A 14,349-nucleotide genomic window follows, 5' to 3' on the forward strand; every position below is an offset into this window, starting at 1 on the left:
AAAAGCCTTTTCAAATGATTGTAAACTGGATTGAAGTAATGAAGTTTAAAATCCAGCCTTCCAGTCATTTGGAAATTTGTCAGATATTCTGTGGCACATTTGTCATTTTCTGAGTAATTTTTAAGTGCAGCCATTCCATTTTTTTTTATTCATTTGTCACACTTTTTTCTAGGGAACCCCTTAAGAGGATGTAACCTCTTGCATACTCAGAAAATAAACATACCTATAAATTTGATATATAAACTCCACGTACTTCTATAAATGCTCAATGTTAACAAACAATTAGTTGTATTTTTTATTGATTCTCTAAAAACAAACAAAAGTATGATAATTATCTTGAATTTAACTCTTATAAGTCCATATTACCTTTAATGATTGGAGTAACAGGATATGATTCAAGTTAGTACACTCCAGACAAGAAGGGGCTAACTAGATACTAATCCTAGAGCAACTAAGCATTGCCAAATGGCATGTGAGAAAAACCCCTGGCTAGGACCCAGTGAAAAGTCCCAAATATAAGCCTCATCTCCGTTTCTTCTAAAATAATCTGCATGCATATCACTCAGCAGGAAGGGTGCCTACAACTCTCACATCTCAGAGGGAATTCTGCAACAGAGATAAAACAACAACATTAAAACTATAAGAACATTCACTTCTTTATTTCATAAATGTCACATATGAAATAGATATCTGTTAACTTCCTTTTTAATTATGGATCAATGATACACATTTTAGTAATGCTTATTTTCATCTATCAGCTTGCATAATGATATTTGACAAATTACCTTCAATGTTCAATTTTCTCAGACTTTGGTATCACAAAATATCACATGTTTATTATTTAATTGTAGCATAATTTGTTACGTACCATTTATCTCTTAATTTTAATTTGGCAAAAGGAAACTTTTGAATTTAACAAATATTTAGTTTCAAAGTTTTTTTAATAAAAAAGCATGGAATTGGGTTGTCATTGTAGACAGTAATAGAAAAGTTAGAAGAGATATTGAGATACTGAATATATTTGTTTAATGATCTGATTGGTGGAACTAGGTACCATCACACTTTATGATTTTAGACTTTGATATTTATTTCTTTTTTTTTCTTTTTCTTTGTTTCCCTTTTGTAGTTCAAGCTGAACATGTCAATCACAGAAGGTCTTCTGGAAACGGCATTCTCTGAACTATGTGTAGATCCCATCGCATATACAGTGCTTGTCATTGTACCATTCTACATGGGACCAAAAATGACTGTAAGTAGAGAGTAATACTAACTTAATGATAATAATGCATTCAGATTAAAGAGATGTCAATTAGATCAAAGTTTTTACAGGACTTATAATATATCCCAGTCACAATACAGGGCATGCACTGTATCAAGTATTACCCTAAATGGTGATGGAGAGACTAACTTTGAGTTATTGTTAGGTTTGACTGAGGTGAAAGACTAATTACAGGATTGTTTAATTCACACTTGTCCTATTATCTGAACATTTTAGGTCTTGAGATACATTAAGTTTGTAAATATATATTCTTTGCTTCAGTTGTTTTGGTGTATTCATTGAAATTATTCTGATTCATCTATTCATAGGACCGATGGTGTACTCTAGCTCAAAAGAACTATTATAGATCTGTTTAAATTGATTGCAAGCTATTGCCCTTCCTTTTAATTAAGACATGAATCATTTTCTTTTAGTGAGCTTCAAGCACAGCCTTTATCATAATATCAATCATCACTTTATCCCAAGCTGTCATTCTCTCATTTTTTTCAGTGTTATACCAGCCTAGCACAGTCATGTAATGATACATTGTAATATGGCCGGAGGACTCTTATCATTTTCGAAATTGGAAAATCTTGAACAAATCATTTTCATTCCCATATACTAGTAGTCACAATTACTTTTTAATCACTTGATCCTAATGTGGTGATCATCTACCCCTTCACACGCATTCAGGGATGACTGTATTTGTTAAAAAGGCCTTTTCCCACGGCCTCATTTGATGACAACCTGCTGATGCTTTAGGTGCTCTACCACTATTATGTGTCTATATCTCATCGCCTTAGTGTGGATATTCCCGAGTTCCTGATTGACATGTGCTCTGTTAAAGGATTGATATTGTTTCCATACTAAATGTTTGTCTCAGATAGCTTACAACATAAGGCCTATCTCATGGAATCTCTCATGAAGTGTATCACACCATTTGTGCTTTGAATACGTCTTAGTTTTATGCTTCCACTGGTGGCTTTTGGTGAGGCTGACTTGATACCTGAATACATTCACATCTTAAGCTTTGTCATTGACTGTAGGAACAGTCCCTTGGTTGGATTGTTGTTGTTGACATTGGTACATCAATGCTGTCACCACTCAATTACACATCTCAGTTAGATGACAACTGTATGACCATCTCACCAGTGACTCCATGCAAGCTGTTCGAGACTGCATGTGGTTTCAGTTTAGCCATTATTATAATTTCCTGTTGTGATCATCTACCCCCTCTCTCTTCAGCATTATTGAAAGGGTTGGTTTGGGGGTTCTCAATTACTGAAATGGGAGAAAGTGAAACCAATACTGATATATGATACCATCAAATTCGCAGTAATCGCTTTCCTAAGCATATATGGAGTTATTAATCCACGTTATTATCGACAGATGATGTGATTGGAATTTATATTTCTCCCAATAAGGTCTGACATTTATTATCAATTAGTCAAAAGCTTAGTTTAAATCAACTCAAGATTTTACATTTCATTATGGTTTGAACAAAAATACTTTGATGACTCTTTTTAATTGATAATGAATATAATATTCTCTTTAGCCTAAATCGCTTTTACCCATGATCTTGACAGTAATTTGAAAAGCTGAAGTTTTCTAAGTGCAGAGCTGAAAGCATTCCATTGAAAATATTGGAATAGAAAGGAAAATCGTCATGAACCTCTTAAATTACTTCAAATTTTTGATATTACTAATATTCATTTTTTCATTTGTTATTAATTCCAAATCTTATTAGGTTTCCTTTTTTTACTGCTTATACATCTTTTCCCAATACAATGTACTTCATTTTAAAGTTTATATTTACCTGGCCAATTTAAATGTATATCTAAATACCAATTTACTACACCTCCTTTAAGTTGTCCTGTAATTACGTTTCTAATCACACTATATTTTGATTGTTCTTATACATATCAATTTCAATATGCTTTTTCTATATGAATTATTGTTTGTATTAATATAATAATCTATATATATGTTTTTATTCTTAGGGTGTTAACATACAAGTCCAGGTCGGGGAGGAAAGCCTGCGGGCTACAGTAATTTATATTTAACTTTTTCCTTTTCCAGGCAACCTGGACTTGTTCTGTAAACATCCCTTTTCACTTGTAATTGTATATTCTCTTGTAAATTGATTGTAAACTGTTTTTGTTGAAATGCCGAATAAAATAATGATAATAATAATAATAATTGAATTCTCTTTGCAAGAATTCAAAATCAGGAATGGATATTAGTAAATAATCAGGAGTTTTGCTGTTGTTGTCAAAGAATAAAATTTGTCAAAACACAAGATGTGACCATAATGTGAACATAATAGTTTTTGCTAAGTAGTAAATGAATTTATGATTGTTTATCTTTTTTTACTTCCATAATTGATAGTTCACAGAGAAACGAATCTTTTGGACTTCCATTTTAAACAGAGGACTATGAAAAATTTATGATATCAAATTATTATCTTAAAACTTTAATAGATATGCAACACTAAACATTTACTATCTATTGGCATGAATAAAAATAATGATAATAATAATAATAATTGAATTCTCTTTGCAAGAATTCAAAATCAGGAATGGATATTAGTAAATAATCAGGAGTTTTGCTGTTGTTGTCAAAGAATAAAATTTGTCAAAACACAAGATGTGACCATAATGTGAACATAATAGTTTTTGCTAAGTAGTAAATGAATTTATGATTGTTTATCTTTTTTTACTTCCATAATTGATAGTTCACAGAGAAACGAATCTTTTGGACTTCCATTTTAAACAGAGGACTATGAAAAATTTATGATATCAAATTATTATCTTAAAACTTTAATAGATATACAACACTAAACATTTACTATCTATTGGCATGAATATGTTTGCATAAATGCATTGGCAATAACTTATGGTAACATGCTATATACCCTTCTTCCTCTCCAACAAAATTTATATTTTGATTTTCTTAATATTCAATGACAATTATTCATTTGATTGATTTTTTAATGTTTTTTTTTTCATTGCATAGGAAAAGCTGGTTGAAATGATTTTTGATCGTTTCAATGTAGAGGGAATCCTTGTCCAAGAGCAGGCATTGATGGCACTCTACTCTTATAAGGCTACCTCAGGCATTGTGGGTAAGCTACAACATAATTCTATCATTGTATTATTTCATCACATCCTTCTATAATTTTAATGATTGTTTAGAAGAAAACAAATTGAGAATTTCATCAATCTGCGGTGATATTTATATAAACGTACATTTTTTATGACCATTATTGATATATCTGGAGCATTAATCTCCCCAGGCATGTTTTTTTGGCGTGAGTAGTGTATCTACACAGGTCTTTCTCAGTTCATGGCCATAACCTAATTTTAATTGAATACATTTATTTGATCCCAAGTTAGCTTCATATGGGAAAAAAGTTTGATGTTTTCAGGCCAATGATTGATTACTTTTGAAATAATTGAAGTGAGTAGTACAACCCTATTCTAAATGACTGCATTAAAAAATGGGCTGGCAGATTTTCCTAAATGTCTGTGTTGAATTTTTTGTTTTACTTTGATCCAACACAGTTAACATTGGTGAAAGGGTAGATATTGTGCCCATTGTGGATGGTTACATTGTGGAGAAAGGGGTGTACAGGTTACCGTTTGGAGGGAGGCAGATCACAGAACATCTCACCAGGCTCCTTACAGAGACAGGACACAGGTAATATCTAAATGAATTAAAGAAATTGTTGTGTATATCTGATTTATAATCTCACAGCTTGGACTTCGAGAATCTATTTATAAATTGAACTACTGGTACCTTTCCAGAAATGATTAGCTCAAAACTGAGATCTCTCTCTGTCACAGTGAGGATTATGACGTCTTTCGTTTGGTTGATGAATTTGACAAGACTCGATGGAAATTTAATATTTGAGATGTCTTAATTTACTAGCACTACCCTTTCAGGGTGTTTTAAATTTGGACACGCCCCCTAGTGCTAGATGACTTGATTTGTTGTGGAAAGTGCTCATTTGTAGCTTCCATGTGATATTAAGCAGAAACAGTAGGGGTACCTAGCTACAATTGAATCAAGAAACCTTTTACAAAAGCAACAACATATTAATTATTATTTCCTTGAAAAATAATAGAATCCATTTTCTAAGTCCCTGAAGTGAAAACTTTCACATAGAAAGCCAATTCAATTTACAAAGTTTATAATTGTCAAAACGTTCTAAAATTATTATTTTAAATATAGTAATGAAAGCAATCTGTTTTTAGAGGAAGAAAGTTCAGATACATTAGTTCAGTTTTTATATAGATGAAAATAGTTTTCAAACCTTCAATTGCTTGCCAGTCAAAGTGCACTGTTTCCATTTGTTAAGGCATTTAACCTCATTACCATGTCTCTCTGCTAGGATCTTACAGACATCAGTCCTCTAGTCTGCTTATCAACAAATATTCATCCTTTCCTAGCATAAAAAAAGTAACCACTACCAGTACTACAGCATCACCATCATTTTGCTACATCCTCTAAATATACAAATACCTTTTGTGTGAAATATAAGTTCTCCAATTCTTTTTTTTTCTCGGAGTAGCATATTGCATCACCTGAGCATTGATAGTGTTTTATCTGAATCTATGTATCCTATACATCCAAGAAATACATAAATGACAGCTACCACAACACATAACCCTCATCATAAAGTTTTGACAACAACCCTTTTAAAATCTCCTTAGTACCCCCGTAGGAATCATAGAGCATAAAGAAAGGCAAAGATGTTATCTTGATTCACGCTGTTAATGACTTGCAGCTGTACATGATCCACACCTAATTTACCATAATTTACTAACTGGTCTTGCCACAGCTGGTTTGAAATTCATTATTTCCTGCTTGAATTTAGAAGTCTTTTCCTCCCTGTACCAAGGCGTCTCAATCTCATGTCTCAGCACCCCTCTGGGGCTCCTTTCCTTGCCTTATCAAACTTTCTGACAATCAACTTTGACATTCTAGAGTTTTAAGGCCTATCATGAGACTAGAAAGTAGAAAACATGTGAACGACAATGCCTTCTGGGTATAATACTCTAATAATTTATAATAGAGAAAGGGCTTGTACCCTTTTTGGATCACCATGGTCATAACTCCCAGAACATAATGGCAAAATACTTAAGAAGTATTGTCTTATGAAATAATAAACAGCTTCATAATGTAATGCATATTTATTAACATTTTCATTAGAAGCCTTGAGAGTTTAATCATTTCCCCCAAATTACTATATTTTCTCATCAGCATTCATTGAACAATGATTATTTTTAGAACTTACATGATTCCATTACTACCATAAAAGGTTTGATGTATTAATATTTTATGTTTATTTATACAGATTGTTCTCTGAGGTGGAGAAGTACATTGGAAGATTGTTGAAAGAGAAGGTATGGTTCATTTTTTTGCAATCTGCATACCATTTAAATTTTGATAATAAGATTTAATATTCATTGCAGACTTAACACATTTTATTTACTTTGAACAGTGATTTGCATTAAGGCTGGTCGGGATCAAATCTAAATGAATATAAACTAAACTTTAATTAGAGATAATGATAAGTTAGGTATTCAAAATAAAGTAGGGAAGTAGGTAATAAGCAGATGATATGTTAAGACATCAATGGAAAATAAGGAATAGGTAATGTAGTTTTCTGCTGACAAGTGAATGAGGGCTGACTTTAAAATACATTGTATTCAATTTACAAAAATTATAGGTTTTTTTTCTAGTGTGATTATTATCCAAATATATTACAGCTGTATGTGAGTGTTTGGGCAATGTGCTTGTTTTTTATTTGTGTGTGCTTCAAAAAAATAGGAGGGGGTTGTCCCCATCCTAGTCAAAATCTGTCTGAATTACATCTATTATGTATTTCTCTATATCAAAATTTGCCACTTGCAGACATAAGTAACACACAACTTTCTAACTTATCTTTTTTTAATATACATTCATTTTATTTCTTATAAGTGTGCCCTTCTTTTCTTTAGTAAAGAGATAATTCACATTCACTCTACAGGCCTGTTTTGTAGCCCAAGACTACCATGCAGAGTTGAAATTTTGCTCGCTGGATCCAGAATTGTGCAGCACTTATCTTGACTTGGATAAATATGATGTACCAAATGGAACAGGGTAAGATCAACAAGAATACCAATAGAAACTACAGTAGGGATAGTGACATGAAACTAGAATCTCATTTCAATAAGGGTGAATGGCATTCCAAATGGCTCTCACAATGGAGGGACAAAATGCATACAAAATTCTAATCATAAATTGCTGTAAGAACAGCTTTTAAAAAGGTTCAACTGGATGCATTATTTTTTATGCAAGTACATACACCCAGAATTTATTCAGTGACAGTGTACCTTTGTACCCTGTGGTCTAATGTGGATTCCCTTGCTGTAATGGAGTGACTTTTACTCAAGAATGTACTATTGATAAGTTTTAAATCGTCAGTAAGGTTCCTGTTGTTATTACTATACTCTATTATTGCTTGAAATAGATGTATACTAAATTAAATATTGAAAGTAGTATATTTCATCAATCGTGTCCTAGTCTTTGATTAAACTACAAGTAATGGTATTTACCACAGAGAAGGATTCATTATAATAAGAAACTTCAAAACTAATTCAAACTTTACTTTACTTTCTATGTAAATCTTAATTTCAAAAATTGTCCACAACATTCATCAAAATGTCATTTAATGCACAAGAAAATCATTCAAGAGGCAAAGCAAGTTCTCTGGTGAATTCTATTTGATTGATCAAGAATTCACCTGCCTGGGGTCTTCCCCTAAACCTTGCTGGCATCATCATGTCCCATGGCTAAATGAGGTCATCTGTTTGTCTAGATATTTCTCTTGATGATATTCCCCCAACAAGATAGTTGCACTGGCCCAAAGCCAGACATCTAGTTTCCCTCCTTGATGATAAAATAGAAGTAGATTTGTGGAAACAGGAATTAACCTAAAATCATTTAACCCAAGGGTATTGAAAAAGGAAGTGGAAGAGGGGTCAAAATGGGTTGCATAATTGGATGATAAAGAGGAAGTCTGAATTTATGAAAATTGAATAGAATGAATTGACTTGGTCTGTTGCAGTGTAGTAACAATGGAAATGAACCTACTATCACAGATTGATGTTTATCAGAATGATTCAGTGTTATGTAATGACAAAACACATTTTTCAATTCTTCCAGCTACCTATCTGGAGATTCAGTTTATAGAAGGCAGCAGCATTCTACTTCACAGAGTTACTTTCTGAAACTTTGGATTGCAATGTGGAATAGATTTTGTAATTCTGTGAGGAAGAATGTTATAGTTTACACTTTTAACAAATTGAAATGATCAGTATTCTTCATGAATTCAAGAACTTTTTTACAATACTACCAAACTGATTCTATCCAGAGTTCATTGATTTTCTATGATTGACTAAATAAGCAGGTAATCAGATTACTTTAATTAAATGCTACATGGGAAATATGATTATTAATTTCTATATTATATACCACTCTTACTTAACAGGTGTTCAAATTCAATATTCTTGTTGGCATAATGTTGATGAACTGTTTGATTTGTTACTAGGACTATCAAGTTGGATTACTCTCGATTCCGATGCACTGAAGGTCTGTTTCATCCGGAAGTATGGGGCAAGGATCATCCTGGTCTACATACATTGGTCTACAATGCCATTCAAGCATGTAACATTGAACAGAGGAAAACAATGGCCAAGTATGTCAATAGTCTCATCACATTTTCAAATTTACACTTAGCAACCCCCCAAAATGTAATTACAAATTGTTCATATTACCTTATATTAATGTTTAAACAAAATATAATACTAATAGCAATTGAAAACCATATAATACAATGTAATTAATATACATCACATTGAAAATATGTATAGCAGTGTACTAAAGTTGTGAACTTTCATACTTTTATGGGTACATTTGTCTGCTAGATATTAATTTTTTGTTCATTATTGAAAGACAGTAGCCATTACAAAATTACATGTACATGAAATGTTTGAAGTTATTCTAGTTAAAAAATGAGGGCCTTTGTTCTCTAGATGTCAGTGCCAGTTTGTAGTCTATGTATGGGTTTTTCTTTTATTCCTTTTTCATTTATAATCATTTTAAAGTGACAGAGGTATGGAATAACCTGCTTGATTTTGATTTTCTGTATGGTAGGAGCATCTACCTATGTGGAGGTACAACCTTATTACCAGGGATTGCAGAGAGACTAAGAACAGAACTAACTAAGATGCTACCTAAGAGTACACTCGTCAAGGTAATTATCAACCTCTACTCATTTTAATAAGATTTGACAGTGTGTATGGATCCCAAACCAATATAATTTATTATCAGATAAAACCTGTCTAAGAATTAATTGTAAAAATGTTTATTGTAAATACAAGTTCATTTTGTGCAAATAAAATCCTGAGAAATGTAGAGTTGGGAATGTTATTGGTATTATAAATTATATTGAAAACCTATGAGCCATATCTTCTACATGTACAGATGATCTATCTCCCTTATGTAATTATGAAAATACCAGGGCTTCTTGGGGTATTATGTATTCTAATCAGATGCCCCTGATTTCCTGTAACAAACACAATAAGATATATTTGTCTACAAAATTTCCAAGTAAATTGGATTAATGAAATGGCATAGAAGTAGAACAGAGGTAAATTTGTTTGTATCTGGTTGTATCACAAAAAGAGGCATCTGGGCCCCATTGCATAAAAGTTATTATCATGGTGACTTTGCCATCCAATGGTAACTACCATGGTAACGATGCTCAAGAGCCAATCAAATTGAAGGATTCCATTGCCATTGGATGGCAAAGTTACCATAATGGTAACTTATGTTCAACGGGGCTCAGGTCCAATTTAGTTTCCTGTATCATTTCAAATTTCTTGTCTCCTTCCAAAACTAACCTCAATGGTTAAAGAATGAAAAAATATCTCAATATGAATAAGATGTAAAAGTCATGATTGATTTTTGTATTTGTTGTATGCAGGTGCATGCTGCACCAGAGCGATACCATGCAGCATATAATGGAGCCAATGTTCTAGCACCTCTCTCTGCATTTGATAACATGTGTATTACTAAGGAAGAATGGAGACAACTAGGACCAACAAGTCTTACAAAGTGGACAACATCATAAACAACATAACTTGTATGACAGATGCTCTTATGATAATTCATTTGTAACTTGGTGAGGTTCATCCCTTGGGTGTTTCATCAATATTGTTCAACTGAAAAGCTCTCACATCTGGCACCTACATCAGAAAAATCATTAGTTTTGATTAGCCGGGATTTGAGAAACACTGTTACTATGTCAATTGTAAGAGAATGATAACCTTTCATAGAATGGTCTTTCAACAATACCTAGCTGAACTAGACAAGAATGATTTCCAGCCCTAGCAATGTATCTTTGATGAAGCAAAGGTATATGCAGTTGTTGCCAAATGAAGTATTGGATCTTGGATCAACTTGCAGCGAAACCAAGGATAAGAGCTTTAATGCAAGTGAACAGTCAAACTCAAAAATATAAGTGGATTATAAAGCTTATTATTACAAAACAATATCTTGAAAGGATCTAATACTTGGATCGTATGCGAAGTAACATTTTTAGTAATTATTTAATTGATTAGAATTTGAGTTTTTTTTTTTACACATGTAACATTTATTTCTTTATTTTAATAAAGGATAAAAGAAAGCTACATGAAATGAAGAAGTAAATTTTCTGAAAATACAAACTGACAGTGATTTTAACAGCTTTGTAGTTATAACTTTCTCCCTTCTCTTTTGAGAAAAATAACGTCAAATTGTACCTTTTTAATAGCAGTTTTTCTTATAACTAGTTCAATATTTAAGTTCATGATTGAAAATTTTGTACCTGATGTAGTACACGTATATTGAATATGTAATATGGATGGACTTGTATATAGTTTTGACCTGATTTATGCAAACTAGTTAGATTATCTAGATCGACATAAATTTCTCAAACATTTCTCAAAATGGTTTTAAAAAAGGTCTGCATGTATGTGTGATTTATCCCTTTTTGGCTGATTTTTTTTAAATTGAATACTTATTTCAACTTTATATGAAACAAATGAAAACTAAATAGGCGTAGAGTTTGTATAATATTATAATCTTGAACCTGCTTCAAGTAAGTGACTATTAATTTTCATTTTCAAATATATAGTTGTAGTATTGGCAATGAAGTGTACATTTTTGTAAATAAAGAGACATGGTTAATGTATAGTGAGGACACACTTATGACCCCATATTCTATTTTGTATACAAATGATTTATCATGTACATAGTTGTAAATAGTTAATAGAATATGAACGCCAGCCAGTATGTAGATACAAATATGTGCTTTCCAAACTATATTTGGAGATGCTTTTGTAGAAGACCTATTTTAATGCTTGTTTTTCTTACTTCGACCAGATTTTTCAAAAAGTTTGTAAATCACAGATTGCATCCAGAATGTCTGAGAGATCAAATTTAGTACTGAGTTTTAAAGTTTACGTTCGTGATTGATTGATTGTGAATAAAGCAAAGTTGTATGAAGTCTTTTAGATGGAATTTTTTCTTTTAAGTGTATTTAAGTGTATTAAAATAAACTTGTAGTATTGTACAGAAAAGAAATTGAAAACATGCACTCAAATATTTGGTTTATTTCATTATCCCACATGTAGCTGTGCATTCAAAATGCACTATTTTCATTCATTTTCTATACTCGTCAAAGTCCACCCTGATGTAAAATTGATTTTGATAAAAGTAGAAAAATAAGAAAAACTCATGGCAAAATTCAGCAAAAATTCATTTAAAAAAATAACGAGTTATGAATCCTTAAAGTTTCAATATTGTGATGTCACATATAGACATCTCCTTCATATATCATGTAATATAAACGTCATAAATGATAGATTTCAATAAACTGTTTAACCTATGTATTCAATATACTATCAGAGAAAAAAACATTATGTAATCCTTAGAAATAACCCACATGAACCATTAAAAAGTGCAATTTATTTCAATTATGTTACATGACATACTAAGGAGCTTTGTGTACCTGCATGTGCCATCACCAAATATTACAACTTATTAAGTATTAATAACTATGTTATTATATGTTGGAAATCTTTGCCAAACCTTCAGTAATATCATTCTCTACTTGTTCTGCTATTATCAAAACAAACTTGAAGTCAGTGTAGACTTTCCCTGTGATCATACATGTATTCTAGCTTTCAAACTATTTCTAAATATGCAAATTAATTTTCACTATTTATAGTTAGTATATTACAAGAGCTTTTCTTATTAATCACTGAAATGTTATCTTCATATTGGTTTTTATATCAGCGATATAAAATCATTTTTTTGTGTTTTATTATGTATTTCTTTTTCTTTTTGCTGGAATATGGTCTCTCTGGAGAAATTCTACTTTCTGAATCATTTTATTCCTTTATATTGAAGAAATACGGTATGTTTTGGAATGTAATAAAAGCAACAGCAATATAGGATAGTTATATTCATATTTGTCTACCGGTATATTTTTTCTTAAAAATCTGTCTCAATATTGAATCATTTTTAGAAAGAACAAAATTTTCAACATTTTATATATTGTCTTTCTTGCAAATTAATTTAAAAAAAATTAATTCTCACTGTACTGTATACTTATGTGAAGTTTATTAAATGATCTGCTTTGAAAGCAGTAATAGTGAATTAATATATATGTATGAACAGATTTTTCTATTATATAAATGTATCACCATGTGCAATTAGTTTCACACTCATTTTTATTGCAATAGATATTTTGTATGTATTCATTTTTTGCTTATCCCTTATCATTTTGAGCTTTAGTATAACACGATCAAACTATGAATTTATCATAAAGCTGGACTTTTCTATATATTTGTTAATGTGAGCAGTTTTGAATTTTTAATAATAGCTGATGATTAAATAACTCATATGTGATAGTATCTTTATCCCAGAGTGTTTATAAATATATTGGATGAAAGTCTTTTATGGATAATGAACGTATTGATAGTCAAAACAATGATCACTGCAATAATAAAGATATGAAAATTATTATTCTGTCTTTTAGTGATTTTCTTATCAGCTGTGATGTAATATTTCATTTAGAAAGAACTATTGGTCAATACCAATGTAAGATATGAGGCCCCTATTTCACATATTTAGAGTTTATATCTGCCTATTTGGCAATTCCAAATCTTAGATGGCATGGTGGCTCAGTGGTAGAGCGTCCTCCTCATGAACGGGAGGTTGTGGGTTCAATCCATAACCGAATCATACCAAAGACTTATAAAAATGGGACCTTCTGCTTTCTTGCGAGGCGCTTAGCATTTAGATTGGAGAAGGGTAATAATATCATTATGTTCATGCAAGGCCTGCTGGTAGAGCAGTTTCCTAACTGAAGTGGCTACCCTGGGTAAATAAAATATCATTATTGATATTATATCATACACCAGTTCTCGGGTATATTTCATTCAACAGCTCTTTGAGTTTGTCCTACCATTCGATCTCTTCACTAGTAGGGTCGTCTCACAAAGTAGCAATTGCTACTTCATATGCACCTGATTATGCCTTAGCAATTGCTTATTTTGTATGCATAACTCTTTGCTTGTACTTAAACTCTTTTCTTGCCTTCAGAAAGCAATCGCTAGTGGTTCAAACAATAGGACATCACGCTGGTGCAGACACGACTCACAGAACAAAGGCTGGACTCGAATGCAGAGTTGTGGCAGTGCAAAATACCGCTTCTCTCATGTAACATCTTTTCCTTAGACGCTGTGTCAAACTATTTCTTTAACTTTTTCCTAATTAATAAATTCATAAAGATTGCTTTTGGTTTGCAATCACTAGGAAGAAAACATGTTCATGTAGGCTACTGTACATACTGGAGTTCTCTGAGGTGCATAAACATGATTATAAGCAAATCGAATAAGCAAATGCTCAAGCTGTTCTGACAGAGCTTTAAAAAACCCAAGCAAATGCTTAAACGCACATGCTAAATGTTCGCTTTATGCCTACACTTCTTAGAA

The 14,349-nt window shown here is 31.8% G+C and overlaps 1 protein-coding gene across 1 annotated transcript in view; it reads left to right on the plus strand.

The window, feature by feature from the left end:
* Nucleotides 1–13,375, plus strand: part of LOC129255453 (actin, clone 302-like) — a 31,723-nt gene extending 18,348 nt beyond the window's left edge. The window contains exons 6-13 of the mRNA XM_054893806.2: nucleotides 1,127–1,249; nucleotides 4,274–4,382; nucleotides 4,822–4,957; nucleotides 6,618–6,666; nucleotides 7,293–7,405; nucleotides 8,856–9,002; nucleotides 9,461–9,560; nucleotides 10,293–13,375. Of these exons, the coding sequence (XP_054749781.2) occupies nucleotides 1,127–1,249; nucleotides 4,274–4,382; nucleotides 4,822–4,957; nucleotides 6,618–6,666; nucleotides 7,293–7,405; nucleotides 8,856–9,002; nucleotides 9,461–9,560; nucleotides 10,293–10,439 (924 nt within the window). The 3' untranslated portion in view covers nucleotides 10,440–13,375. The remainder of the gene's footprint in view (nucleotides 1–1,126; nucleotides 1,250–4,273; nucleotides 4,383–4,821; nucleotides 4,958–6,617; nucleotides 6,667–7,292; nucleotides 7,406–8,855; nucleotides 9,003–9,460; nucleotides 9,561–10,292) is intronic.
* Nucleotides 13,376–14,349: the final 974 nt, after the last annotated feature.

This window comes from Lytechinus pictus, chromosome 3, assembly GCF_037042905.1.
Source record: "Lytechinus pictus isolate F3 Inbred chromosome 3, Lp3.0, whole genome shotgun sequence".
NCBI lineage: Eukaryota > Metazoa > Echinodermata > Echinoidea > Temnopleuroida > Toxopneustidae > Lytechinus > Lytechinus pictus.